This window comes from Chiloscyllium plagiosum, unplaced genomic scaffold, assembly GCF_037043375.1.
Source record: "Chiloscyllium plagiosum isolate Xiang-an unplaced genomic scaffold, Cpla_swu_hap1 HiC_scaffold_13, whole genome shotgun sequence".
NCBI classification, from domain to species: Eukaryota; Metazoa; Chordata; class Chondrichthyes; order Orectolobiformes; family Hemiscylliidae; genus Chiloscyllium; species Chiloscyllium plagiosum.
The window spans coordinates 22245943-22273610 of record NW_028270151.1 but is presented as its reverse complement, the minus strand read 5'-3'; the positions used below and the strand labels follow the sequence as shown (position 1 = coordinate 22273610).

At 45.3% G+C, this 27668-nt stretch overlaps 1 protein-coding gene across 2 annotated transcripts in view; it reads left to right on the top strand.

The window, feature by feature from the left end:
* The window catches only part of LOC122556138 (segment polarity protein dishevelled homolog DVL-3), a 147959-nt gene that overhangs the window by 99612 nt on the left and 20679 nt on the right, over positions 1 to 27668 (top strand). For both annotated transcript variants that reach the window (XM_043702621.2, XM_043702622.2), the window contains 7 exons: positions 11928 to 12063; positions 18331 to 18424; positions 19500 to 19569; positions 22766 to 22905; positions 23971 to 24047; positions 24879 to 24946; positions 27004 to 27153. In XM_043702621.2, the coding sequence (XP_043558556.2) occupies positions 11928 to 12063; positions 18331 to 18424; positions 19500 to 19569; positions 22766 to 22905; positions 23971 to 24047; positions 24879 to 24946; positions 27004 to 27153 (735 nt within the window). The remainder of the gene's footprint in view (positions 1 to 11927; positions 12064 to 18330; positions 18425 to 19499; positions 19570 to 22765; positions 22906 to 23970; positions 24048 to 24878; positions 24947 to 27003; positions 27154 to 27668) is intronic.

Here is a 27668-nt window from a genome sequence, read left to right as displayed (position 1 = left end):
TGATAAAGCAGAGAACTTCATTGTCAGAGACCCAATCTCCACATTACACTCTTCCCCAATAAGCCATCTCTTGCTCCTATAATTCAGAATTAAAATGAAAATCAGAGTCAGAGTGTGAATGGTGGGGAAGGTATGGAGCCAGAGAGCTATCCGAGCACAGACAAAGCTGGGAGGATGAGTTTACCAGCAGTTCTGGCAGTAGCTGTGGAGCGAAAAACAGAGTTAACATCTCGAGTCCATCTGTTTGCCCTCTCCACACTTGCGGTCAGACCCGTTGAGTTTGTCCAGTTTTTTTTTGTATTTCAGATTTGCAGCAAGTGCAGTATTTTGTTTTTATTTATGGGAGGATGAGTTACTATTTACAGGACCAGGCTGCAGCTTCAGTGCAAACTGAGCGTGGAAAATTTTGTCAGACTGATTAAATTCTCAATGTTTAAACTGTCATTAAGCAGTAAGAATGGGGCTGTATGTGCTCCCTTTAACTAAATCAAGGAGAAAATGAAAGATTGATGATCCAACCTGTCATCTCCTCCTTGATTTGTCCAGCTGATTGTACTTTTGGTACATGTGAGCCTTGGTTATTGATCTAATGAATGTGCACCTATTATTGGGCAGTAGTTTCATTCCTGAAACTGAAAATAAATAACGTCACTCAACTTTTAACTCTTCATTGATTTTTATCTGGAACTTGCTTCATCAGGTTATGGGAAGCAAAATGAACCCTAGAAAAGCTGGTTACCACTTACACCCCAAGCCTTGGAAGTTAAAAGGAATAACTTGTGTTTCATGATTGTTAATCACTCATGGTGTTCCCAAGTTTTATAATCAGTGAAGTGCTTTTTAAAAACAAAAATTACTGGCAAAGTTCACCAGGTCTGGCAGTATCTGTGGGAAGAAAGCAGAGTTAATGTTTTAAGTCTGATGACTGTTCATCAGAAGTACTTTTCACATCAGTTTACACTCGCAATTTAGGAAACGTAGCTGCCAAATACTGTACAGCAAGCTCTCACAATTAGCAAAGTGGAGGTGACCAGGTAATCTGACTGCTGTTGGTCATTTATATAAATGATTTGGATGACAATGTAAGAAACGTGGTTAGTAAGGTTGCAGATGACACCAATATTGTTGGTATAATGGACAACGAAGAAGGTTATCTAAGATTACAGAGGGATCTTGATCGGTTTGGCCAATGGGTTGAGGACAGATTTAGATAAATGCGAGGTGTTGCATTTTGGTAAGTCGAAAAAGGCAGGATTTACACATGGTAAAAACAATGACTGCAGATGCTGGAAACCAGAATTTGGATTAGTGGTGCTGGAAGAGCACAGCAGTTCAGGCAGCATCCGAGGAGCAGCAAAATCGACGTTTCGGGCAAAAGCCCTTCATCAGGAATACAGGCAGAAAGCCTGAAGCGTGGAGAGATAAGTTAGAGGAGGGTGGGGGTGGGGAGAAAGTAGCATGGAGTTCAATAGGTGAGTGGGGGAGGGGATGAAGGTGATAGGTCAGGGAGAAGGGTGGAGTGGATAGGTGGAAAAGAAGATAGGCAGGTAGGACAAGTCCTGGGGACAGTGCTGAGCTGCAAGTTTGGAACTAGGGTGAGGTGGGGGAAGGGGAAATGAGGAAACTGTTGAAGTCCACATTGATGCCCTGGGGTTGAAGTGTTCCGAGGCGGAAGATGAGGCGTTCTTCCTCCAGGCGTCTGGTGGTGAGGGAGTGGCAGAGTGGGAGGGGGAGTTGAAATGTTGGGCCACGGGGCAGTGTGGTTGATTGGTGCGGGTGTCCCATAGATGTTCCCTATAGCGCTCTGCTAGGAGGCATCCAGTCTCCGCAATGTAGAGGAGACCGCATCGGGAGCAACGGATGCATTAAATGATATTAGTGGATGTGCAGGTAAAACTTTGGATGTGGAAGTCTCCTTTAGGGCCTTGGATGGAGGTGAGGGAGGAGGTGTGGGCGCAGGTTTTGCAGTTCCTGCGGTGGCAGGGGAAAGTGCCAGGATGGGAGGGTGGGTTGTAGGGGGGCATGGACTTGACCAGGTAGTCACGGAGGGAACAGTCCTTGCGGAAGGCGGAAAGGGGTGGGGAGGGAAATATATCCCTAGTGGCGGGGTCTTTTTGGAGGTGGCGGAAATGTCGGCGGATGATTTGGTTTATGCGAAGATTGGTAGGGTGGAAGGTGAGCACCAGGGGCGTTCTGTCCTTGTTACGGTTGGAGGGGTGGGGTCTGAGGGCGGAGGTGTGGGATGTGGACGAGATGCATTGGAGGGCATCTTTAACCATGTGGGAAGGGAAATTGCGGTCTCTAAAGAAGGAGGCCATCTGGTGTGTTCTGTGGTGGAACTGGTCCTCCTGGGAGCAGATACGGCGGAGGCGGAGGAATTGGGAATACGGGATGGCATTTTTGCAAGAGGTAGGGTGGGAAGAGGTGTAATCCAGGTAGCTGTGGGAGTTGGTGGGTTTGTAGAAAATGTCAGTGTCAAGTTGGTCGTCAAGGAGCCTTCAACATCCATCAAAGTTTTACCTGCACATCCACTAATAGGATTTACACAGTTAATGGTAGGGCCCTGAGGAGTGTAGTCGAACAGATAGACCTAGGTGTTCATGTACTTAATTCCTTGAAAGTTGAATCACAGATAGTCAGAATGGTGGAGAAAGTGTTTAGCACGCTTGCCTTCACTGCTTAGACCACTGAGTATAGAAGTTGAGACATCATGTTGCAGCTGTACAGGACATTGGTGAGGCCACTTTTGGAATACTGTATACGATTCTGGTCACCCCTCTATAAGAAAGACATTATTAAATTGCAGAAAAGATTTCCAAGAATATTAACGGGATTGGAGGTTTGAGTTATAAGGAGAGGCTGGATAGCCTGGGACTTTTTTCACTGGAGCATAAGAAATTGAGGTTTACAGAATCGAGGTTTATAGAATCATGAGAAACATAGATAACATGAATAGCAATGTCTTTTTCCCAAGTTAGGGGATTTTAAAACTAGACAGCAGAGCTTTTAGGTAAGAGGAGAAAGATTTAAAAAGGACCCAAAGGACAACCTGTTTTTTTAACAGAGAGTTGTTCTTGTGTTGAATGAAGTGCCAGAGGAAGTGGTAGATGCCGGTACAGTTACAATATTGAAATGACATTTGGATAGGTACATGAATAGGAAAGGTTTGGAGGAAATGGGCCAAGTGCTGGTAGGTGGGATTAGGTTAGATGGGGAACCTTCATTAGCATGAATGAGTCAGACTGAAGGGTCTGTTTCTGAGCTGTACAGCTTTACGACCCTGTGATATCAGTTGAGGGATAAGTATTGTCCATGATAGGAATGGATGTGGAGTTGAGGCCATAAACTAATCAGCCATGATCTTGCTGAAAGGCAGAGTAGGCTGGAGCAATGAATGTCATCGAGAGTGTGATGCTGGAAAAGCACAGCAGGTCAGGCAACATCCGAGGAACAGGAGAATCGACATTTCAGGCATAAGCCCTTCATCGAGAATGTTTATTTGGGCTTATGCCTGAAACGTCGATCCTCCTGCTCCTCGGATGCTGCCTGACCTGCTGTGCTTTTCCAGCACCACACTCTCAACTCTGATCTCCAGCATCCCCACTTTCACCTGGAGCGATGAACGAGGAAGGGTCACTGGACCTGAAATGTTAACTCTGATTTCTCTTCACAGATCCCGCCAGACCTGTTGAGCTTTTCCAGCAATTTCTGTTTCTGTTTCTAATTTACAACATCTGCAGGTCTTTTGGTTTTTAATCGATTTTATGTAAAACTTGGAGGAGTACGTTGTTGCTCTTTATCACAAGATCCTAACGGCCAGCTATGAGAAGACACGCACATTCAGTTTAATGTCTTATCTGACAGTGCAGCACTCCCCCTGTTCTGGCACAGGGTGTTTCAGATCGGCCTGGACTTTAATTTTGTCTCAAGATTGAAAGGATAACTTCTGCCGTGGATCCATCGGACAGTTATTGTGTGGGCAGTCAAGACCTGTTCACCCCCAGGATCCTAAAACCATGGAGTTCATCACCACCCTCCTGTTTCCTATTTCCAAAGGTGAAGTCAGTGACAGAAAAGATGAGAGCTTTTGTTTCAGCTAGCTGGGAAAAGTGAAAAACAGACAATGTTCGAAAGTGCTGCACTTAAATCCGAGGAGGTTGCTGCCTCGGGAATAGCACATCACGTCTTTACTCGAACAGAGAATGCTGGACGTGCTGATCCTGTACCCATTTGAGTTTAGAAGAAGTGGTACTCTTGTTGTGACATGTACAACTCTGTGCAGACTAGACCGGATGACTACTGAAGGATGATTCTCTTTGTGGGAGCAGTTAGAACTAGGGCATACGATTTAAAAATAAGAGGCTCCTATTTTTTATTTCTCTCTCTCAGAAGATGGAGAAAGAATGATGGAGGAGTGGTCAGTGAATATTTTTAAAGTGATGGAGATTCACAAGGAGTCCCGTTTGTTTGGTAGCTTCCTGCACAATGGGTTACATTGTTCATCAAGCTATCTGGACTATACACCATCTCAAAGTGGGATTGCTGACTTGTGTCTGCACTATGACTGACAATGCTGAAAATGTGTTGCTGGAAAAGCGCAGCAGGTCAGGCAGCATCCAGGGAACGGGAGAATCGACGTTTCGGGCATAAGCCCTTCTTCAGGACTGACTGACTCCTATGACTGACAATGTCCACTGAGTTGGTTGAGGGTGACCCATTTTAAATTTCTCTGGGGCTCATACAGGAAAAATCCCTCTGGTTCCATTGTTCTCGATAGGATCTAAACCCAGGTTCAAAATGAAGGAGAAAGTAATGGATCATTGGTTGTACGTGTGTCTGTATGGTTGGTTTGTGCTGGGGAAATTGAGCTTTATTTTGTGTGTGCCTGATCGCTGGCTGTTTGCTCTTCTCCTGTCTTGCTGAGGGAATTTGTCATTTTTTTTTAACTGTAATAATTTAATATTCCAGATTGTTTGTAAAAGGGTTAAATTATGAGGACAGGTTGCAGAGACTTGGTTTTTCCTCTGAATGTTGATCAAGCTGTTGAAAATAATTAATGCAGTTGATGTGAGAGAGCGAGAAAAACTATTTCTGCTGGTGGAGTCCAGTAAAACAAGGCACAGTCATAAAATCACAGGTTGTTCAGGGCCATTCACTTCTTCACAAGAAATTCTTTATGCACATACAAATAGACATGCACTCTCACTCACACATACCCACTCTCTCTCGTTCTCTCTCCCTCTCACCCTCCCTCCCTCCCTCACACACTCTGTCACACACTCACACTGTGTCTGTCTGTCTGTCTCTCTCTCTCTCTCTCTCTCTCTCTCACACACACATACTCTTATCCTCTCACTCACTCACACACTTTCTCTCTGTCTCTCTCACACATGCTCTCACACTCATTCTCTGTCAGTCACAACCTCTCTCTCATTCAAACACTCTCACAGTCTCTCTCTCTGTCTCTGACACACACACAGTCACTTACTTTCACACACACACACACTCTCTCTCTGTGTCTCTCATTCAAACATTCACGCTCTGTCTCTCTCACACACTCTCCAACTCTCTCACTCTCCCCCACACACTCACTCTTAGGCTCACACTCGATCTGTCTGTTTCTCACACACACACCACACATTCACACATCAACTGTCTCACAGGTACAGGTTAACATACATACACTGACAGATAAACAGTCTCACAGATGTAGGTTCACACACACACAGGCAGACACTACACATCAACACACAGAAACAGACTATTGCAGACACAAACACTAACAGGCACACAATTCTTCTCGCACACACATCTGTACACAAACTAGTGTGTGTGCGATTTGTGTGCGAATACATACGTACACAGACACATGAATATTCACTCAAACGCACACCTGTTCTCTTTGGCAAACAAAGGGATGCATGCATGAACTGTTGAGGTGCAATGAGGGGTTTTAGGTTCCCGATAAATGCATGTCACTGAAGTAGGGGAGGATCGGGTAGGTACAAGTTTCCCTGTCTGTTCACCCCCTATTTGTTCTAAGCTGTTAAACTAGACTCACCATTGATCAGTGATGCAGAGAGACTCTCTCTTCCTTGCTCCCACATCCCCTCCCCTCCCTTCACACACAAAAACCAACCGCTGGGTTAATTGGCATCAAAAGCCTGTGGAGGGGTTGTGGTGACGACAGAGAAATTGAGAGTTCTGAAATGGAGGTCAGTGCTGAAGGTGAGCTCTGTGGGAGCATTGGCTTCCCTTCCTTGACAGCGAGGTAAGAAGTGTTGACAGATCTTTAAAATTAAAAATGGTCTAATTAAAGTTCATCAGAAGCTGTGCCCCTACATGCCAGCCAAAACGAATTTATCGTCTGACTGTTGCAAAGAACATACAGGGAAAAGTACTGGGAGATATAAAAATATTAAAGAGGCACAAAAGACTTTTATCTTCATATAGAATTTCACAACATAGAAACAGGCCATTTGACCCAACTGATCTTTTCTATGTTTGTGTTTCGCATACTTTCCTTCCATATTACATAATAACCTTATATTCCTTCATCCCACATGTACTTATCTTGTTTCCCGTTAAAAGCATCAATACTATTCTGTCAAACCACTTGTGGTAACATATTCCAACCATACTGTGTGAAGAGTTTTCTCCTGAGTTCCTTGTTGAATTTATTAGGAACTATCTGGTGTAACTTCTGGCGCAGTGTTAATGTCCTTACCTATGAGTGAGAGATTTGGGTCCGAATCACACATCAAGACTTTTCAGCTGTGGAAGGGGCATTTGCGACAGCACAAGATGATCATCAGCTTGTAAATCCCTTGCTTCTATCTGACGGCAGGCAGCAAGCTTGGGAGAGTTTCCTGGTCAGTCAAACCACAGAAGGTTCCAGCATGTCACGCTGTAATTTTCCTAACAGTGTGGACTGAGCTGATAGAAAAACGCAGCAGGTCAGGCGGCCTGTCTCCCCAATATAGAGGAGGCCTCATCGGGTTGCAACGGATGCAGTAAATGATGTGTGTGGAGGTGCAGGTGAATTTGTGGCGAGGGAGTCACGGAGGGAGTGGTCATTTCGGACCTCCGCCCTTGAGCCCCACCCCTCCAACCGCCACCAGGACAGAACCCCACTGGTCCTCACCTACCACCCCACCAACCTCCATATACATCGTATCATCCGTCATCATTTCCGCCACCTCCAAATGGACCCCACCACCAGGAATATATTTTCCTCCCCTCCCCTATCAGCGTTTCGAAAAGACCACTCCCTCCGTGACTCCCTCGTCAGGTCCACACACCCCACCAACCCAACCTCCACTCCCGGCACCTTCCCCTACAACCGCAAGAAATGCAAAACTTGCACCCACACCTCCCCCCTTCTCTCCAAGGCCCCAAGGGATCCTTCCATATCCACCACAAATTCACCTGCACCTCCACACACATCATTTACTGCATCCGCTGCACCCGATGTGGCCTCCTTTATATTGGGGAGACAGGCCGCCTACTTACGGAACGTTTCAGAGAACACCTCTGGGACACCCGGACCAACCAACCCAACCACCCCGTGGCTCAACACTTCAACTCCCCCTCCCACTCCACCAAGGACATGCAGGTCCTTGGACTCCTCCATCGCCAGACCATAGCAACACGACGGCTAGAGGAAGTGCGCCTCATCTTCTGCCTAGGAACCCTCCAACCACAAGGGATGAACTCAGATTTCTCCAGTTTCCTCATGTCCCCTCCCCCCACCGTGTCTCAGTCCCAACCCTCGAACTCAGCACCACCTTCCTAACCTGCAATCTTCTTCCTGACCTCTCTGCCCCCATCCCCACTCCGGCCTATCACCCTCACCTTGACCTCCTTCCACCTATTGCATCTCCAACGCCCCTCCCCCAAGTCCCCCCTCCCTACCTTTTAGCCTGCTTGGCACACTTTCCTCATTCCTGAAGAAGGGCTCATGCCCGAAACGTCGATTCTCCTGCTCCTTGGATGCTGCCTGACCTGCTGAGCTTTTCCAGCAACTCATTTTCAGCTCTGATCTCCAGCATCTGCAGTCCTCACTTTCTCCTGAGCTGATAGAACCCAAGCTCCAGTGATGCGTGACAAAATCGGGAGCAGAGACCAGCAGACAGCCAGAGAACATCCTATTGTTATAGCCTGAATGAAAAGCCAAGTATGAGGGATGCCAGAGAGATCTGAAATAAAAGCAGAAAATGTGAAGAGTACTTAGAAGGTCCTGGCAGCAGAATGCTCTGAGTCCCCATTATATCCTTCATCAATGTCTTCCCCGTGACTTTCACAGTGACAAATCTTTATTCAGCAACTGCCTATGTGTTCGACACATTCCATTTGGAATCTGGCAATCCATCACTTGTGTTCAGAATCCACCTTGTGAGTGCAGGTACCTCTGAGACAATTCCACGTTTCTCCAACTGCTGCTCCCACCACATCCTGAAACTCACACCCAGTACCGTGTGCCAGCTCTCCCCACAGCAGCTGCTGCTAAAGCCACTGAGTATTGGCAATTTCAGAATCTTTTTGTTGACAACACGTAATTTGGGTGGCACAGACAAATCGCTTGAAATTCCAAGCAGATGATAATGCAGGCACATTTTGTGGGGCATTATGTTCAGAGCAAGATCCCACAAATAGCAATAAGTGAAAAACAAACTCTTTTTCCATGACTTTGATTGTGTGAGTCTTATGTTCAGGGCATGGGGTTGGAGGGTGGGAGTCAACTTTCCCTCTTATTTTTCTTTCTTTTGCACCAACCTCCAAAATCACACAGGACAATGACTTCCAAAACAGGACGATCATTCTGGGAAAGACATCAGTTCGCCAGTTAGCAAGTATGGACCCTCAGTGCAACTGGACAGCCTAGAAGGAAAGTTGCAGAGGAGATGGCGATGTGGTGGTAATGTCACTGGGTTAGTACGCCAGAAACCCAGGCTAAAGCACTGAGACACAAGTTCAAATCCCACTACAGCAGCTGGTGGAGTTTAAATTCTGTGAATAAATCTGAAATATAAGACTTGTCTCAGTAATGGTGACCATGAAACCACCATGGACAGTTGTAAAAACCCATCTGATTCGCAGATGTCTTTGAAGGAAATCTGCTGTCTTTACCCATTCTGGCATTATATTCCATCCAAACACATCAAACAATGAATTTTTGTTTTCATTTCTCTGGTTATATACTAAGGCAGTGTTAAGCTAAATTGGAATTGGACAGCAAGTGGCTTTTACAGCAGAATTAATTCTCTTGTAAATTCTTTTTTTAAAAAATAAAAGCTTACATTTATATAGTGTCTTTCTTGATTTCAGGATGTCTGAGTGCAGTTTTTCTAGTGTAGCCACTTTTGAAACAGAACCCCTTTATAGGCAGATATGACCATAGTTTAGAGTTAAAAAGTGTGACGCTGGAAAAGCACAGCAGTTCAGGCAGCATCCAAGGAGCAGGACAGTCAATGTTTTAGGCCTCAGCCCTTCAGGAACATTCTTATGCCCGAAATATCGATTCTACTACTCCTTGGATGCTGCCTGACCTCCTGTGCTTTTCCAGCACCACACTTTATGACTCTGATCTCCTGCATCTGCTGTCCTCACTTTCTGCATGACCATAGTTTAACCTATTTTCCAAAAAATGGTAGTTAGGCAATGCACCACTTCACTTAGTATTGTTTTGTTGTAACAACTTGCACCACAGGTATATGCCAGGAATGAGGCTGCAAAAATGAGCTTATCTGAATTGAGGATGAAGCAGACAAAAATTGCATCTTTATAGCGATGGTTAAGACCTTATGATACCCCAAAAGTTTTTTTTCCTGCCATTGACAAACATTTGAAGCATGGTCACCATTGTTATACACAATTCGTGGTAGCCAGTCTGAGTATGGTAAGCTCCCAAAAACAGCAATGCAATTTGTTTTTATTCATTCAACTTATTGGCCATTGCTAATTTCCTGTCGCTGGGAATTACAATCCTAGTTCATGCTAACATTGAACAAGTCAGATCTCGGAGTGGAACCACAATGGAGCACAGTTATTTTTTACAATTTGGTTACTGTGGCTGTCTGTCACTGCAAATAGTCACAGGAGGCTGTCAATGTACTTTTAACAAAATAATACAGGCTTGCTTAACAAAAGGAAAGGTAAAAACAAAACTCTATATGGAAGACAGTTTGAAAGATCTTATCAGAAACAGCACAAAGAAATATTCAGCTCGTTTTCCCAACAGTATGTTTTGCAATCAGTTCCAGTGAGGTAACTCTCCTATTTTTAATTTCTTATGAAACTGTCAAGGTTGCAAACATTTCCTTTCTGTGAATCTTTGCACATTCACCAGATGTGATTCTCTGCTGTACTGTCTCTCTGGAGACACAGAGGCACAGGCTAATGCACTGACACTTTTCTGAATTTGAAGAAAAAAGCAGGGCTTCTTCCAGATACATTGACAACTTTGAGTTACTAACCAGTGTATCATCTGGTATCAGTCTTTTTTTTTCCCTGAACTGAACCTGTTTCTGGCCATTGGTTTACCATATGTCTGTCTCTAGGTCATAAATCTTAGCTGAGTAAACATTTAAACAGTTATCTCACCAGGTAGTTTCTATACATGGGAACAGCAGCACCTGCAAGTTCCCCTCTACGCCATCCTGAATTGGAAATATATTGCTGTTCCTTCATTGTCAAAATCCTGGAATTGCTTTGCTGGGTTAAAGCCCCGGGATTCCAGTTGAATGGCATTGTGGGTCTACCGACAGCACATGGACTACAGCAGTTCAAGAAGGCAGCTCACCACCACCTTCTCAAGGCAGCTCGGGATAGGCAGTAAATACTGGTTTGGCCAATTTTGCCCACATCCCTTGACTGAATGTAAAATGTCATTTAACTGAAGTCAACATGATTTAGAGTCATAAGTTGGACAGCATGGAAACAGACCAACTTGTCCATGCCGACTAGATATCCTAAATTAATCTTGTCCCATTTGCCAGCATTTGGCCCATAACCCAGTAACTCTTCCTATTCATATACCCATCTAGATGCCCTTTAAATGTTGCAATTGTACCAGCCTTCACCAATTCCTCTGGCAGCTCATTCAATACATGCTCCATCCTCAGCGTGAAAAAGTTGCCCCTTAGGTCCCTTTTAAATATTTCTCCTCTCACCTTCAACCGAGAACCTCCAGTTTTTGCAGTTCTTGGAAAGGCTCTTTTGACCCAATGCTGAAGTAAATTCTGACCCTTGAAAAGGTTACCTTCATAGAATTCAAAATCAAAAACCCATCTGCATCGACTTTCGTCATAAACTCCTGAATAATAATATTAATCTCTTAGAAAACTTCATCACATGAGTGAGTTGTCAGGCATTTTAGAATTAATCATTAAAAGTTACCCACAGTGTAGTGGGTTTTGAGTCAAGATGAGAGTGGTGCTGGAAAAGCACAGCAAGTTGGGCAGCATCTGAGGAGCAGGAAAATCGACGTTTCGGGCAGGAGGACTTCATCCTGCCTGAAGGGTTCCTACCTGAAACGTCACTTTTCCTGCTCCTCAGATGCTGCCTGACCTGCTGTGCTTTTCCAGCACCACTCTAATCTTGACTCTGATCTCCAGTATCTGCAGTCCTCACTTTCGCCCAGTTTTGAATCAAGTCTAGTCCAGCATAGGAACTTACTCTCAACTCAAGATCTACATCATCCCTCCACATTGTATGTAACTTTGTGAGAAATCTGTGCCATCACTTTTGTTGTGCCAGTCGAAAAGGAGAGAGACAGAGGGTGATGTTGCCAGGTTGAGGAGAATTTCTTGGCATCTTAATGTCTGAGTACCTGGCCTTACATCTGACTGATCAATGGTGCCACAGTTTGTTGTCTCTATTGTGCTGCTGTGAGATTTAACTTCTGACATTCAGCCTTGTGCCCACAGTTCCCCGAGTCAATGGCCACACGAAGCTGGAGAGGCGGCATGAGATTGGCAGCTACGAGAGCTCTTCCACCCTGATGAGCAGCGAGCTTGAAACCACCAGCTTTTTCGACTCAGACGAAGATGATTCCACCAGCAGGTATGAGAGCCTTTCCGTGAAAAGGCTGCTGTGTTTGTGGAGAACTGTCAGCAGGGCAATGGGACCATGGGAGAATTGGGTACATGCAGGATAAGGTGAAGGAGTGAGTCGCTGGGCCGATAGTTTGGAACTTATTTAAACAGCCTCTGACATAGCTTTCAGGAACTGGGTCAATTTGGGACAGAGGTTATGGTGGGAGGTCAAAACAGTGGGTAAGAGTGTGGAACTGGTGATGGGAGCCAGATGGGTTTTTATGTGAGTGCAGACAGCACCTTAGTTAACATCTCATCTGAAAGACAGTATCTCTGCGGGAGGGAAGGTGACTGGAACCATACATCAGTCAGAGTTGACTCCTTTATGGGAGAGAACCTGACAAAGATTGGATAGAGAGCATACAGTAGTCAGACCCACTGCAGATATTGTCCATTTCTCTGACAAGTGATTCTTTTTGATAAAAAAAGAACATAGGAAAGAATATCTTGGGAAAACTGCAGCCAATGTTTTCAGTCCACCTACAAACCAACCAATTTAGAACTTGGAACTAGAGGGATCAAAAGATCTGGGGAAAGCAGGAACAGGCTATTGAGTCAGATGGATGGTCAGCCATGATAATAATGAATGGTGGAGCAGGCTCAAAGGGCAGAATGGCCTACTTCTCCAGTTTCCATATTTCTACATAAACTTCATTGCCACTTTCCTTGGCAACTATCCAGGGGTGATGAAATAACTCCACAGAGGCTGGTATCCCATCATCAAGTCACCCTTTGTTTACACATGGAGAGTCCTTGACGCAGAGCCAGCTCTGAATGAGCAGAATCTCTGGCATTTCTGTTTATATCTTTCAGCAAGGGTTCCCTGATTGAACCAGGTTAACCAGCCCCAATCTAGGAACTCATATTCTATGAGCTCCACCCGGCTAACCTTATTACAATCATGCAGGTGAAACACACTATTCCTATCTCTGTGTCATTTTCGACATCTAAGATGAGCTACTGAGCCCATAGCTGCACCATCACTACCATCACCAATTTCCACCTCTCTGACATTGCCGAGTCTTGGCTGATCTGGTGGTGAAACCCTGATCATGCATTCGCTACCTCTAAATCCGAATATTACAATTCATTCCTGACTGGTTCCCCACGTATTTTCCTCAGCAAACTTGAGGTCAATCAAAACTCTGAGGAATTGTGCCTCACCATGCACTCAGTCCTGTACTCCTATGTCCTCAGTCCTGTTCTCCTGTGTCCTTAGTCCTGTTCTCCTGTGTCCTCAGTCCTGTTCTCCTGTATCACTGACCCACGCTGACCTACACTGGCTCCCAGTCAGCAACCTGATTTTAAATTAACTTGAATTTAACTTGTCGTTAAATCACTCAGTGTTGCACCACTCCCCTGGCAGATGATAAGGGGCTGGGGGTGGAGTGTCAGGGGAGGGATTAATTGGCAGATGATTCTGAACAGCCTGCCCTACAGCCATAATGTACTGGGTGAGGACTCAATCGGTGCAGAGTGACTCTTGATCCCCCAGTGGAAGGAAGACCCATCCCTCGATGGGGCATGTCTTGGCACGGCCAGTTTCTGACAGTCTAGAGCTGCCTTATAGGTGCTGCCAAGTGTGCACACAGGCCAAGAATGACGGCCTCAATGAACTCTGACCCAGATACGTAAGGGGCAGTGAGGGGTTGGAAACAGGCTGAGGGAGGTGAAGTAGCTCAGTTTTAATTTCCTTGCAGAGAAGAAGCAAAGGGGCAGCACTATCTCTCAGGGTGGGGTGTGGGCATGGTACCCTCCAATGTGCGAAGGGTACTCTCTAACATTATTACTCAGCCCTTTCTGCCCGCGCTTTCAAAAAATTTGTTTTAAAGAACACACTGGCTGTCCACACCAACTGAGTGATGATGTGGGCAGGGCAATTTTGAGACCACTTGAGCTTGAGTTCATTTGCCCTTAATGAAGGGGCGTCCAATTAAGATTGGGATGAGGAGGAGTTTCATCTCTCTGAGGGTTATGAGTCTTTGGAAATCTTTGCCCCAGCGAGCTGTATGGGCAGAGTCCTGGTGTGTGTTTAAGGCTGCGATAGATTTGTGGTCAGTAGTGTGGTCAGAGCTATAGGGAAAGGACAAAGTGGCTGCGAGTAGTGTTAGCTATGATCCCATTGAATGGCAGTGCAGACTCGAGGGGCTGAATGGTCTGAGTATGTGGGATGGTGGAATGTCCAGCCCTTGAGCTGTGAACCCCCCTACCCACTCTTCCCCATAGCCCCACTGCCCTCTGAGACACCTGTGCTCTTTTAGCTCTGGCTCCTTGAGTAGCTCTGAGTTTAATTACTCCACCAATGTTGGCCGTGCTCTCAAGCTCGAGAATTCTTTCCCCATCAACCTCTCTCATTGCCTGTGAAATGCTGCTTAAAACTCACCTGTTTGACCATTATCCAAGTAGTCCTTAGTATCAGTTGCTGCTGGTTTACGTTCCTGTGCAGCACCTGTGAATGTTTAACAACCTGAAAGGTGCAATATAAATGCAAGTTCTTATTCTGGAATGGAATGTCTTCAAAATACATTATTTAATCTGAACAGCCCTCCACTCCCTCCGTTCCAACCCCAACCTCACTATCAAACTGGCAGACAAGGGAGGCGCACCGACCTTGACACTGCTGAGGCTAAACGCCAGCTCGCGAACACCTCCTCCTACTGCCCCCTTGACCATGACCCCACCTAACCTACACTCCCACCACCAAACCATCATCTCCCAAACCATTCATAACCTCATCACCTCAGGGGATCTCCCACCCACCGCCTCCAACCTCACAGTCTCACAACCCCGCACCGCCCGTTTCTACCTCCTGCCCAAAATCCACAAACCTGACTGCCCCGGCCGACCCATTGTCTCAGCCTGCTCCTGCCCCACCGAACTCATCTCTGCATACCTCGACAAGGTCCTGTCCCCCTTAGTCCAAGAACTCCCCACCTACATTCGGGACAACACCCACGCCCTCCACCTCCTCGATGATTTTCGCTTCCCCTGTCCCCAACGCCTTATCTTCACCATGGACATCCAGTCCCTGTACACCTCCATCCCCCATCATGAAGGACTCAAAGCCCTCTGCTTCTTCCTTTCCCGCCGTACCAACCAGTACCCTTCCACTGACACCCTCCTTCGACTGACTGAACTGGTCCTCACTCTGAACAACTTCTCTTTCCAATCCTCCCACTTCCTCCAAACCAAAGAAGTAGCCATGGGCACCCGCATGGGCCCCAGCTATGCCTGCCTCTTCGTAGGATATGTGGAACAGTCTATCTTCCGCAGCTACACTGGCACCACCCCCCACCTTTTCCTCCGCTACATCGATGACTGTATCGGCACCGCCTCGTGCTCCCACGAGGAGGTTGAACAGTTCATCCACTTTACTAACACCTTCCATCCTGACCTCAAATTTACCTGGACCGTCTCAGACTCCTCCCTCCCCTACCTAGACCTCTCCATTTCTATCTCGGGTGACCGAATCAACATGGACATTTACTATATACCGACCGACTCCCACAGCTGCCTAGACAACACCTCCTCCCACCGTGCCCCCTGTAAAAACGCCATCCCATATTCCCAATTCCTTAGTCTCCGCCGCATCTGCTCCCAGGAGGACCAGTTCCACTACCGAACAACCCAGATGGCCTCCTCCTTCAAAGACCGCAATTTCGCCCAAGATGTGATCGACGATGCTCTCCACCGCATCTCCTCCACTTCCCGCTCCTCCGCCCTTGAGCCCAGCCCCTCCAACCGCCACCAGGACAGAACCCCACTGGTCCTCATCTACCACCCCACCAACCCCCATCGTATCATCCGTCATCATTTCCGCCACCTCCAAACGGACCCCACCACCAGGGATATATTTCCCTCCCCTCTCCTATCAGCGTTCCAAAAAGACCACTCCCTCCGTGACTCCCTCGTCAGGTCCACACCCCCCACCAACCCAACATCCGCTACTGGCACCTTCCCCTGCAACCGCAAGAAATGCAAAACTTGCGCCCACACCACCCCCCTTACTTCTCTCCAAGGCCCCAAAGGATCCTTCCATATCCACCACAAATTCACCTGCACCTCCACACACATTATTTACTGCATCCGCTGCACCCGATGTGGCCTCCTTTATATTGGGGAGACAGGCCGCCTACTTGCGGAACGTTTCAAAGAACACCTCTGGGACACCCGGACCAACCAACCCAACCATCCCGTGGCTCAACACTTCAACTCCCCCTCCCACTCCACCAAGGACATGCAGGTCCTTGGACTATTCCATCGCCAGACCATAGCAACACGACGGCTGGAGGAAGAGCGCTTCATCTTCCGCCTAGGAACCCTCCAACCACAAGGGATGAACTCAGATTTCTCCAGTTTCCTCATTTCCCCTCCCCCCCACCTTGTCTCAGTCCCAACCCTCGAACTCAGCACCACCTTCCTAACCTGCAATCTTCTTCCTGACTTCTCCGCCCCCACCCCCACTCCGGCCTATCACCCTCACCTTAACCTCCTTCCAACTATAGCATTTCCAACACCTGTCCCCCAAGTCCCTCCTCCCTACCTTTTATCTTAGCCTGCTTGGCACACTTTCCTCATTCCTGAAGAAGGGCTCATGCCCGAAACGTCGATTCTCCTTCTCCTTGGATGCTGCCTGACCTGCTGCGCTTTTCCAGCAACACATTTTCAGCTCTGATCTCCAGCATCTGCAGTCCTCACTTTCTCCTTTAATCTGAACAGACCTTGTATGTTTTGTTGAGCACTTTTGGTAGTGTCTGTGATGTCTCCTGCCCTCTGGTGTTGCATGTGGTTTATTACACCTTCCAAAACAGCCTCTAATTCTGCTGTGCCAGCATTATTCCTATTTTTTCAGGGTAATTTTTTGCCTTCAATTTTCTTTTCTGCTCAAGTCCTGAGCTCTTGTGGGAGTACAGTTCCATAACCTATGTACACTTCCAGTACCTCACCAATATATACATCCCTTCTGCATGATCATAGCTAGTCAGTCCTTTATTCCTGATGAAGGGCTTTTGCCCAAAACGTCGATTTCAAAGCTCCTTGGATGCTGCCTGAACTGCTGTGCTCTTCCAGCACCACTAATCCAGAGTCTCTAAATTCAACCCATTTGCGTGACTAGATAACACTTGGGATCCACTCAGATCCCCCCACCTTCCCATAATTCTATCCCTTAGACCTCAATTTTGGACTGCACTCTGTGCCAGGTTAGTTGATGGCTCTGCTAAGATAGGAACCGTGATAATCTTTTCATTGAGTTACAAAGTTGAAGTCTCACTCCAGAGGCTTGAACACAAAATCTGGACTGACACCTCCAGTGCCAAATTGAGGGACTGCAGAAGCTATACTTTGGATGAGCCATTCAATCAAGTTTCCATGTGTCCCCTCAAGTGGCTGCGAAAGGTCCCATATCACAGTTGGCGGGATTATCGCAGGTATCCTGGGCCAGTGCTTATATATGAAACAAGGTTAATCTGCACCTTATCTCATGGTAATTTGTGGGAACTTATTAGCTTCCATGTTTCCTCTTTTGTATCACTTAAAAAACTAGCTTATAAATCCTGAGGTTAGAACTGGAACTATATAAATGCAAAATCATTCTTATTATGATACTTGAAGCAGAACTGTAGGTAAATGTTGAAAGGTTGTAGCAGCTTGAAATGATAGCTTTGGTAAACCACATGTGCCTTGTAAAACATTCTGTCAGAAAATCCTTCAATTGATCCAGACCAACCCTAATTGAGACAGCAGGAAAGCCAGGGGAGGTAAGCTCACTACTCACAGTGATCTGGGGTTCCTGCTCCAGATCAGAAACCTCTATGCAACATCATTATTTTCTTTTACCCCTGGTATCTTCCTGCTAAATCTGTGTTGGAGCCATCCTTTCTTTCTGAGGTGCATTGGTCAGAGCTGAAAGCAATAATTGTAGGTGGAGGTTGACCACGTCTCTGAACAATAGAATTAATTCCTCACTTTTGCCCCTTGGTAGAAGAATCGACATTTTATTACTTTGTGTGTGCAAAACTGATCAAGAACAGCTATGGGATTGGCCTGTCACCCACTGTCTGCTTATTTTGGCTGCAAGGAGAGATGATCAGAGAGTTTCCTGCATTCAGGGAGTAGTATCTCCAGCCGGAATCAGTTTCTCACCAAAGATAAACACAAATCTAGTCTGAAGATGAAGAATTGTGTTTGAGCCCCGAATCTGTCTCAGTCTTTCTGTGACTCACTCCCATTACAGGTTCAGCAGCTCCACAGAACAAAGCAACTCATCCAAACTCATGAGACGACATAAGCGACGGCGACGGAAACAGCGGATTCCCCGGATTGAGAGGGTGGGTGGATTTCTTGTCTCTTAGTGTAACAAACTCCTCAAAAACTGGTGTCTCAAGTCCACTATCTTTGTACACAACAAAGTGTAGAGCATTAATACAGGTGGAGTCAAAGACTTTACATTGTCAGGCACCCAATGTCACCAGCCAGCCCTCCTGGCATTGATACAAAATAAATCTCCCTCATTACTGTCCCCATCAAATGCTCCAGGACAGGTACAGCAGGAGATTAGACACATAGCAAAGCTCCCTCAAATCTGTCACCATCAAATGCTCCTACATAGGGACAGAATGAGGTTAGATACAGAGCAAAGCTCCCTTAACACTGTCCCAATCTAATGCTCCCTGGACAGGTACAGCATGGGGCTTATTCAGAATAAAGCTCTCTTTTTTTTTAAACTGAAAATCAACTTCCATTGACACCATCCCCATCCAACACTCTCAGGCAGGGACAGTACTGGTTAGATACAGAGTAAGGCTGCCTTATAAATGAGAAGTAAATGGAAAGTATAGTTCCCTCAACTCAGTCCTCATCAAACACTCCCAGAACAGGTATAACATGGGATTAGTTACTGGGTAAAGTTCCTGTCACTCTTTCAAACTGAAAGTAATGCTCCGTTGGCACTGTCCTCATCAAATACTCCCAGGACAGGGACAGGACAGGGGTTAAATACATTGTAAGCTGGGTATACATTTGCAGTCGTCTGTTTATGACCTGTATGAGCCTATTACTGAGGACATTGGATGAAGACAGGGATCTGGTTCGACTGCAGGATTGCTTTACTCAAAGCTCATTCTGACTGGGCAAAGATCTACACCACGGTGAAGTCTTGAGACTGTCTGACACCCACTGAATGTGGAGGGTGGGGAGGTGGGAAGTGAGCTGACATGAAGAGAAGAACTGCTCTGAGCTGTTGTGTACACTGTCCATGTGCAGGCAACTCATCCAGAAAATCTTATTCAGTGGACCAGTTCCTCACAGACGTTCTGGTGAGGGGTTTATACCAGTTTTCCTGCTCTGAACGAATTACTGGAAACTGATGGATTTGTTGAGTTATGTCTCTGCTCTCTTTTTCAGTCCTCCTCGTTTAGTAGTATCACAGATTCCACTATGTCTCTCAACATTATCACCGTCACTTTAAACATGGGTGAGTGCACACTTCTCCAGCAGGAAGGGGCAAACGGAAAGGTGGGTGTGGGTGGGAGCAGATAAGCTGTTTGACAAAACTAATCCTACTAGAAAGTTAAATGCTGGGCAATGTGTGGGCAAAGTTTTGCAGCTTGTGTTACAATGATGGAGCCTTGCAAGGATTGAATTTTAAAGCCGACACTTGCCATCCAGAATCATTTAATGCAGTATGAGGCAATCTGTTCATCACGTCATGCTAATTCTATGGATAGGTTATCCAATTAGTTCCACACTTCTTACACCATTACCTTGCATGGTTTATCCTTTTCTCCTACATATGTAATTTCCTTATGAATGTTACTGTTAACTTTGCTCCTACCACCTGATCAAACAGCACATTTTGGCTCATAACAGTTCAGTGTAAAAATAATTCTTTTTTGTTTCCTCTAAAATCAAACATAGAACATAGAACAATACAGCGCAGAACAGGCCCTTCAGCCCTCGATGTTGCGCCAACCTGTGAACTATTCTCAGCTCGTCCCCCCTACACTATCCCAAAATCATCCATGTGCTTATCTAAGGATGCTTAAATCTCCCTAATGTGGCTGGGTTGACTACATTAGCAGGTAGGGCATTCCACGCACTTAACCACTCTCTGCGTAAAGAACCTGCCTCTGAAATCTGTCTTAAATCTATCACCCCTCAATTTGTAGTTATGCCCCCTCGTACAAACTGACATCATCATCCTAGGAAAAAGACTTTCACTGCCTACCCTATCTAATCCTCTGATCATCTTGTATGTCTGTATCAAATCCCCTCTTAGCCTTCTTCTTTCCAATGAGAACAGACCCAAGTCTCTCAGCCTTTCCTCATCAGACCTTCCCTCCAGACCAGGCAACATCCTGGTAAATCTCCTCTGCACCTTTTACAATGCTTCTACATCCTTTCCGAAATATGGGGACCAGAACTGTACATAATATTCCAAGTGTGGCTGCACCACCGTTTTGTATAGTTACAGCAGATGCTAGAGATCTGAAGCAAACAAAAGCAGAAATTGCTGGAGAAACTCAGTAGGTCTGGCAGCACTCTTCAGAACAGCTATGTAATACTTACGGTGTAACACTGCACTTCTGAAGGAGGGTCACTGGATCCGAAACATTAATGCTGTTTTCTCTCCACAGATGCTTCCAGACCTGCTGAGTTTCCCTCGCAATTTCTGTTACTCTTACTTGGATCTGTAGATCACCTTACTTCATGTCGGTGTTGGGAAAGACAGTGAAATCCTTACACAAAACTATGGTTAAAGTAAACATTGAGCAACAAAAAAATGCAACAACTATGAGTCAGCCCAAATTCCAAAAGGGAAGGTTATGTTTGAACAGTGATTGAATCCTTTGAGGCAATGCCAGGAAAGGTTAATGCAGTGGACAAAATGTATTTGGATTTTCAAAAGGCCTTTGATAAGTTATCACTGGCTAAATTCATGGCTAAAGTCAGAACATGTGGTGTTAAGGGTCAGATAGTAGGATGGATAGCAAGCTGTTGACAAAACAGAGAGCAAAGTGTCTGTGTTAAGAGCTGCAGTGTAGACTGGCAAAGAGTAAGGAGTAATATTCCACAAGGATCTGTGTTGCCTGCTTACATTTTGAAAAATTGGTCTTAGGAATTGATAAAACAATTTTAAAATTTCTGTTAACAGTAACTGGTTAGTATTGAGGAGAACAATGACAAAAATATGGGAAGATATTAATAAACTTTCAGGATGGGAGTCACATTGACAAATGAGCTTCACTTGCAGGGATGTTGCCGGGTTGGAGGGTTTAAGCTTTAGGGCGAGTTTGAATAGGCTGGGACTGTTTTCCCTGGAGGGTTGGAGGCTGAGCGGTGACCCTATAGAGGCCTATAAAGTCATGAGGGGCATGGATAGGGTCAATAGACATGGTCTTTTTCTTGGGGGTGGGGGAGTCCAAAACCAGAGGGCATAGGTTTAGGGTGAGAGGGGAAAGATTTCAAAGAGACCTAAAGGGCAACTTTTTACACAGAGAGTAGTGCGTGTGTGGAATGAGCTGCCAGAGGAAGGGCTGGTACAATTACAACATTTAACAGACATCTGAATGGGTGAATGAATATGAAGGGTTTGGGACTAGATTAATTGAGGATATCTGGTTGGCACTGTTGAGTTGGACCGCAGGCTCTCTCTCTGTGCTGTACATCTCTATGACTCTATGTAAATAAGTGTGAGGCGACGCATTTTGGTCAAAGGTAATAACAAAAATGGGGGAAACAGTGCCATCTGAGCTAAGAGTCACATAAATCATTACGAATAATACTAGAGTACTGAGAGCTTAAAATAAACAAGCACAGCAGTCGAAATTCTTTCTAAAGAGAGGGAATTATAAAGTAGAGATTGTTCTATTATGTTGGCATAGAAAATTGTTTAGACCACACATAACCATAGAGGCATTGGAGTAGATGTGATAACAATTTGCTATGGTGATGTCAGAAAATGAGAAGCATTATCCAACAAGACAAATTGGACAACTTGGCTCTTTTCCATACAGCTGAGGAATTACAAAGTAGAAGTCTCCAAAATTATGAAAGTGGTTGATAGGGTAAGTGCAGGGAAAATGTTTCTGACCAAAACGAGGGGCCGTAAGCATAAGATAATTGCTAATTCATTCAACAGCGACTGAAGGAGAAAAATTGTTTTAATGCAGAGGATGGAGAGAATGTGGAACTGATTCCACAGGGAGTGGCTGAGACTATGATGCATTCAGGGGAAGGTAAAAGAATTCAACAGAAAGAGGGGGATCAAAGGATATGCTGAGAGGGTAAGATGAAATAATGTGGGAGGAGGCTGGTGAGGTGAGGAAAATACATACCAACAAGGACCATTTGCAGTGAATATTTGCATATTCTCCCTGTGTCTGTGTAGGTTTCCTCTGGGTTCCTCCCACAGCTGTGCAGGCTAAGTGGATTGGCCATACTAAATTGCCCATAGTGTCCAGAGATGTGCAGGCTTGGTGGATTAGCCATGGTAAAGGGAGGGTTATGGGGCCAGGGTGAGGGCCTGTATCTGGGTGGGATGTTCTTCAGAGGGTCTGTGTAGATCCGATGGGCTGAGTGGCCTCTTTCTGCATGGTAGGGACTCTATGATTCTGTGAATGTTTCTGTACTGTAAGTGCTAACTTTGACATCCACATGCTTCCCTTTAGAGAAGTACAATTTCCTGGGAATCAGCATCGTGGGGCAAAGTAACGAGAGAGGCGATGGAGGGATTTACATTGGGTCCATCATGAAGGGAGGGGCTGTGGCAGCGGACGGCAGAATCGAGCCTGGAGACATGTTGTTGCAGGTGGGTCCCCGGGTCGGAGCTCACACGATTCCTCACCCAGCTGGGGGAGAGGGGGGTGGCTGAGTGTGAAACATTAACTCTGAAATCAGAGAGAATATTCTTGAGAGGAAGGTGCTGGAAATCAGGTCACATGGGGTGGCATGGTGGCTCAGTGGTTAGCACTGCTGCTTCACAACACTAGATTTGACTCCAGTCTTGGGCAACTGTGTGTGGAGTTTGCACATTCTCCCCGTGTCAGTGTGGGTTTCCTCCGGGTGCTCCGGTTTCCTCCCACAGTACAAAGATGTGCAGGTTAGGTGAATTGGCCATGCTAAATTGCCCATAGTGTTCAGGGATGTGTAGGTTAGATGCATTAGTCAGGGGTAAATAGTGGATGGGGAAATGGGTCTGGGAAGGTTACTTTTCCAAGGGTTGATGTGGACTTGTTGGGCCGAAGGGCCTGTTTCCACATTGTAGGGATTCTAATTCTCATTCTAACATCACTCCATGATCTGTCACAAAAGGTGATACAATAGAATGAAGTCGTGTGGGAAAAATGCATGGGAGACATACGCACAAGCATAAATGAGCGATAGTTTTGAGTATAAATCAACTAGTGAAGATTGTCAGCTAATTAGCTCCTTGCAGTTTATGAGAACTCACTGTGTGCAGATTGGCTGCTTCATTCTTATGTTATGACCTCACTTCATCATTGGTTGCAAAGCACTGCACTGCAAAGTGATATTCTAAGCTTATACAAAATGTGGTAGTTTTATTATTTGCTTCACACTACCTGGGTTCACGTCTCATCTGGTGCCCTTATTGCACCTACACACAATTTTGCATTTGCCCTGACAGTGATGTCATTTCTCTGTTTGTCTTATGGTTCTTTACCAGAAAGAAGGATAACCAAGTGAGCAGAGAATTGGTAAAGGGAATTAGTCAGAGTTGCTGCATCTCATCAATGCCTAACAGGTCCTGCCAAGAAACCGATAAGTGAATGCTGGGTTCACCTTGATATTGCTTCCCTTGCTGAGGAAGCTAATATTCTGATGTTGAGTAATTGTAGCTTTTCCTTCATCTCAGGTTAATGACATCAACTTTGAGAACATGAGCAATGACGACGCAGTGCGAGTTCTGAGAGAGATCGTTCACAAGCCAGGGTAAGAGGGAAATTCCATGGTGTGGGTAGCAGACTTTGTTGAGGTGCCAGCCTTATCTCAGTGGGTCACACAGTTGTCTCTGAGTTAGAAGGTTGTGGATTCAAGGCCCAGAGGCTTGCGCGCACAATCATGGATGAAATCCTGGGCAGGGCTGAGGGAGTGCTGCACTGTCAAAGGTGTTGTCTTTCAGATGAGAAAATTATCCTATGACCCTGCCTGCATTCGAAGGTGAATGCAAACAAAAGCATTACAGTCCCTAATGTTGTAGTTAGCATCTACACCTCAACCAACCTCACTAAAAACCAAGTCTCTGATCGTTATCATCAGGCAGTCTGTGGGAGTTGTTCTGTACTATTTATCTGCCAATTTTCCCACTTAACAACAGTAATTACATTTCAGAAGGACTTGAATGTCCTGAAGCTATGAGTGGTGCTACATAAATGCAGTGTTTTCACTTCTTTGCGTTTTAATGCGGTATTGGGTTAATATAACAGCAGGCTAAAGGAGAAACAATTTGGTCTTAAATCTCTGTGTGCAAACCCACGGGAAATAAATAAGTATTCTTTTAAAATGTTCACTGAAACTTAAAGCAGGGAAATGTGTTCAATATGTCGAATGCAACGTGGCAGAAAGTGGATGCAACTCATCTGTTTCTCTAAGGTCCTTTTATTCATGATTGAGCTCAGTCTGGCAGCACCCGTCAGGCTGTTCAAAGAGGAACAGATGCTGAAATCCTGAAATTTCACTTAACCTTTCAGTTGCTGGAATCTTGAGCAGGGTTTTAGTTCCTGTTTTGTGGAAGTCCTAACATGTGAGTGTTCTTTTCTTAAGACCCATCACGCTGACTGTTGCCAAATGCTGGGACCCAACACCTCGCGCCTGTTTCACGCTCCCCAGAAGTAAGTAGCTTCTACAATCTTGTGATGGGCTTGAATAAGATGAAAGAGCGAGAAAAAAGCTTGTGGGAAAATAAGTCTCCATCAGTGTATTAAAAATTTCATGCCTTTGGACAACACTTGTCAACAGCCCTCCAATATAAATCCTGGTGTCCTATGGTCACAGGTGATTGTAAAACAGTAAGAAATAGGAGTAAGGGTGGTTCCCATGGGAGGTGATGGCATAATGGTAATGTCTGGATTGATAGCCGAGGATTGCAAATTAATGTTCTTGTGAAAGGTATTCGAATCCTCACAATGGTAGATGGTAACATTTGGATTCAATACAAATCTGGAATAAAAGCTGGCTAAATGTGGATCACATGAAAAGAATCCATCTGGTTCATTAATAACCTTTAGGAAAGGAAATCTGCCATCCTAACCTGGTCTGGTCTACAAGTGACTGCAATGTGGTTGACTATCCTCTGGACAATTAAGAATGAGAAATAAATGCTAGCCTAGTCAATGACCCCTAAATCCCTTAAACAAATCATTGCTAGAAATTGCTCCATGCCCAAGGTTGGTCTGCCATTCAATGAGCTCATAGAATCCTGACTGTGTGAAAAGAAGCCATTTGGCCCATCAAGTCCATACCAACCCTCCAAAAAGCATCCCACTAAAACCCTACATTTCCTGTGGCTAACACATCTAGGCTGCACATCCCTGGATACCTAACATGCACATCTTTGAACTGTGGGAGGAAACTGGAGCTCCCAGAAGAAATCAATGCAGACATGGAAATGTGCGAACTCCACACAGACAGTCGCCTAAGGGTGGAATTGAACCCAGATCCCTCGTGCTTTGAGGTGGCAGTGTTAACCGCAGACCCACCATGCTGCTCATATCACGGCTGATATAATTGTGCCCTGAACTCCACTTTCCAGTGGCCCTCCTATAATCCTTAACTCTCTAGCAGATCAAAAATCTGTTTAAAAACCCAGACTTCAATATATTCAATGATATTCAGTGAGCCATAGGAAATGCAGGGTTACGGGGATAGGGTAGAGGAGTGAGTCTGGGTACACTGTTCTTTGGAGTCAGATTGGATGTGCCAAATGGCCTGCTTCCACACTATAGGGACTCTATATCCAGCCTGCACTGGCCTCTGATCAAGAGCATTCCAAAGAAAGAAAAATATTGTCCTCATCTCCATCTTAAATGGCAGACCCCTTATTGTTACCCCTTCGTGATCTGAGGCATTGAAAATGCTACAAATACAATCATCAGTGAACATCCTCGCTATTGACCTTGTAATGGAGGGAAGGTCATTGATGAAGCAGCTGAAGCACCTCAAAGCATTACCCTTTTGATCTCCTGTCAAGATGTCCTGGCACTGAGATGATTGACCATCTACACTGCAACCATTACTATTGCATTGTCTTGATGCTAACTAAGCCCCTGAAAATCCTTGCTTATTATTGAAATTGTACATGATGAATAATGTGAATTGTGAATAATTAAGGTTCCACTTAATAACAGGAGAATAAAGACTAGTCACAGTGTGTAACCTGACACTCCCTTGAATATTTCGCATGTCTGCAATTTGTTGTTCAGTTCCAGTGAGAGACATGGAGCAATAATTTCTTTAATTCATTGAGTACATATTGAGTTTCCAGCTGTAAACTCATCCTCTGTTAGATTTTAGTCTGTCCATCCCTCCCTATGACAGTAGTTGGTGTCAGTTGAGGGATTTAAACAGTTTCATCCCTCATTATTTCATATACCTTCAATCCATTGAGTCCTCTTTCTGATCAAATGGTGACCCGCGAAGTGTGGTTTCTCAATAGCCGACAGAAATAAGCCTGGCTCAATAGTAAAGTTTCAATACTAGTTAATTTGTGAATTCATTGCGTGAAGATGGTACTCAGACATGCACACATATAGATCCATGTAGATACGTGCAGAACAATGCACTTCAATTGATTCATCCAGAAATGTTTAAAATTCTGTAAAATTTTATACACCGTAAATACTACCACAGTGAAAGTATTGATGTCTGTCTATTTCTAACCCTCCTTCAGGTGAGCCCATTCGTCCCATCGACCCAGCGGCATGGGTGTCACACACAGCGGCCATGACAGGAGCCTATCAGCCATATGGTATGAGCCCCTCTATGAGCACCATTACTTCCACCAGCTCTTCCATCACCAGCTCCATCCCAGAAACCGAACGTAAGTTCCACCTGCACACGACCATCTGCCTCACCTGGCATCTACACAGCATCACATCCCAAATCACGGAGCTGCTTTTCTCTCAGTTTGTGTCATTCTACTTTGATTCACCTGTGTTTTGTGTTTTGAGCACCTCACATGCTCAGAGAGTGCAATGTTTCAACTCGAGAAATATGAAGAGATTTCTGCCTGGTAACATCTCACCATCCATCTTATAGTTGCACTTTGGCTAGGAAGACACACTGCAATGCAGAAAAGAGAACAGGTTTTGTAAATATTCAGTACATCGACATCATGTTTTAGTTGACAAATCAAAGGAAAGGGTCAAGGAGCATTATGCAAGGCACTTTTGCATTGTTTAGAGCAAAGTGTAAGGTGAGGTGAGTCCTGTGTCATTTGACTGAATAGTACAGCAGAGGCCCTTTGGCCCACTGAGTCTGCACTGACTTGAACTACTCTACATCTACAGTAATTCCGCTTTCCAGCACTTGGCCCACAGACTTGAATGTTTTGAG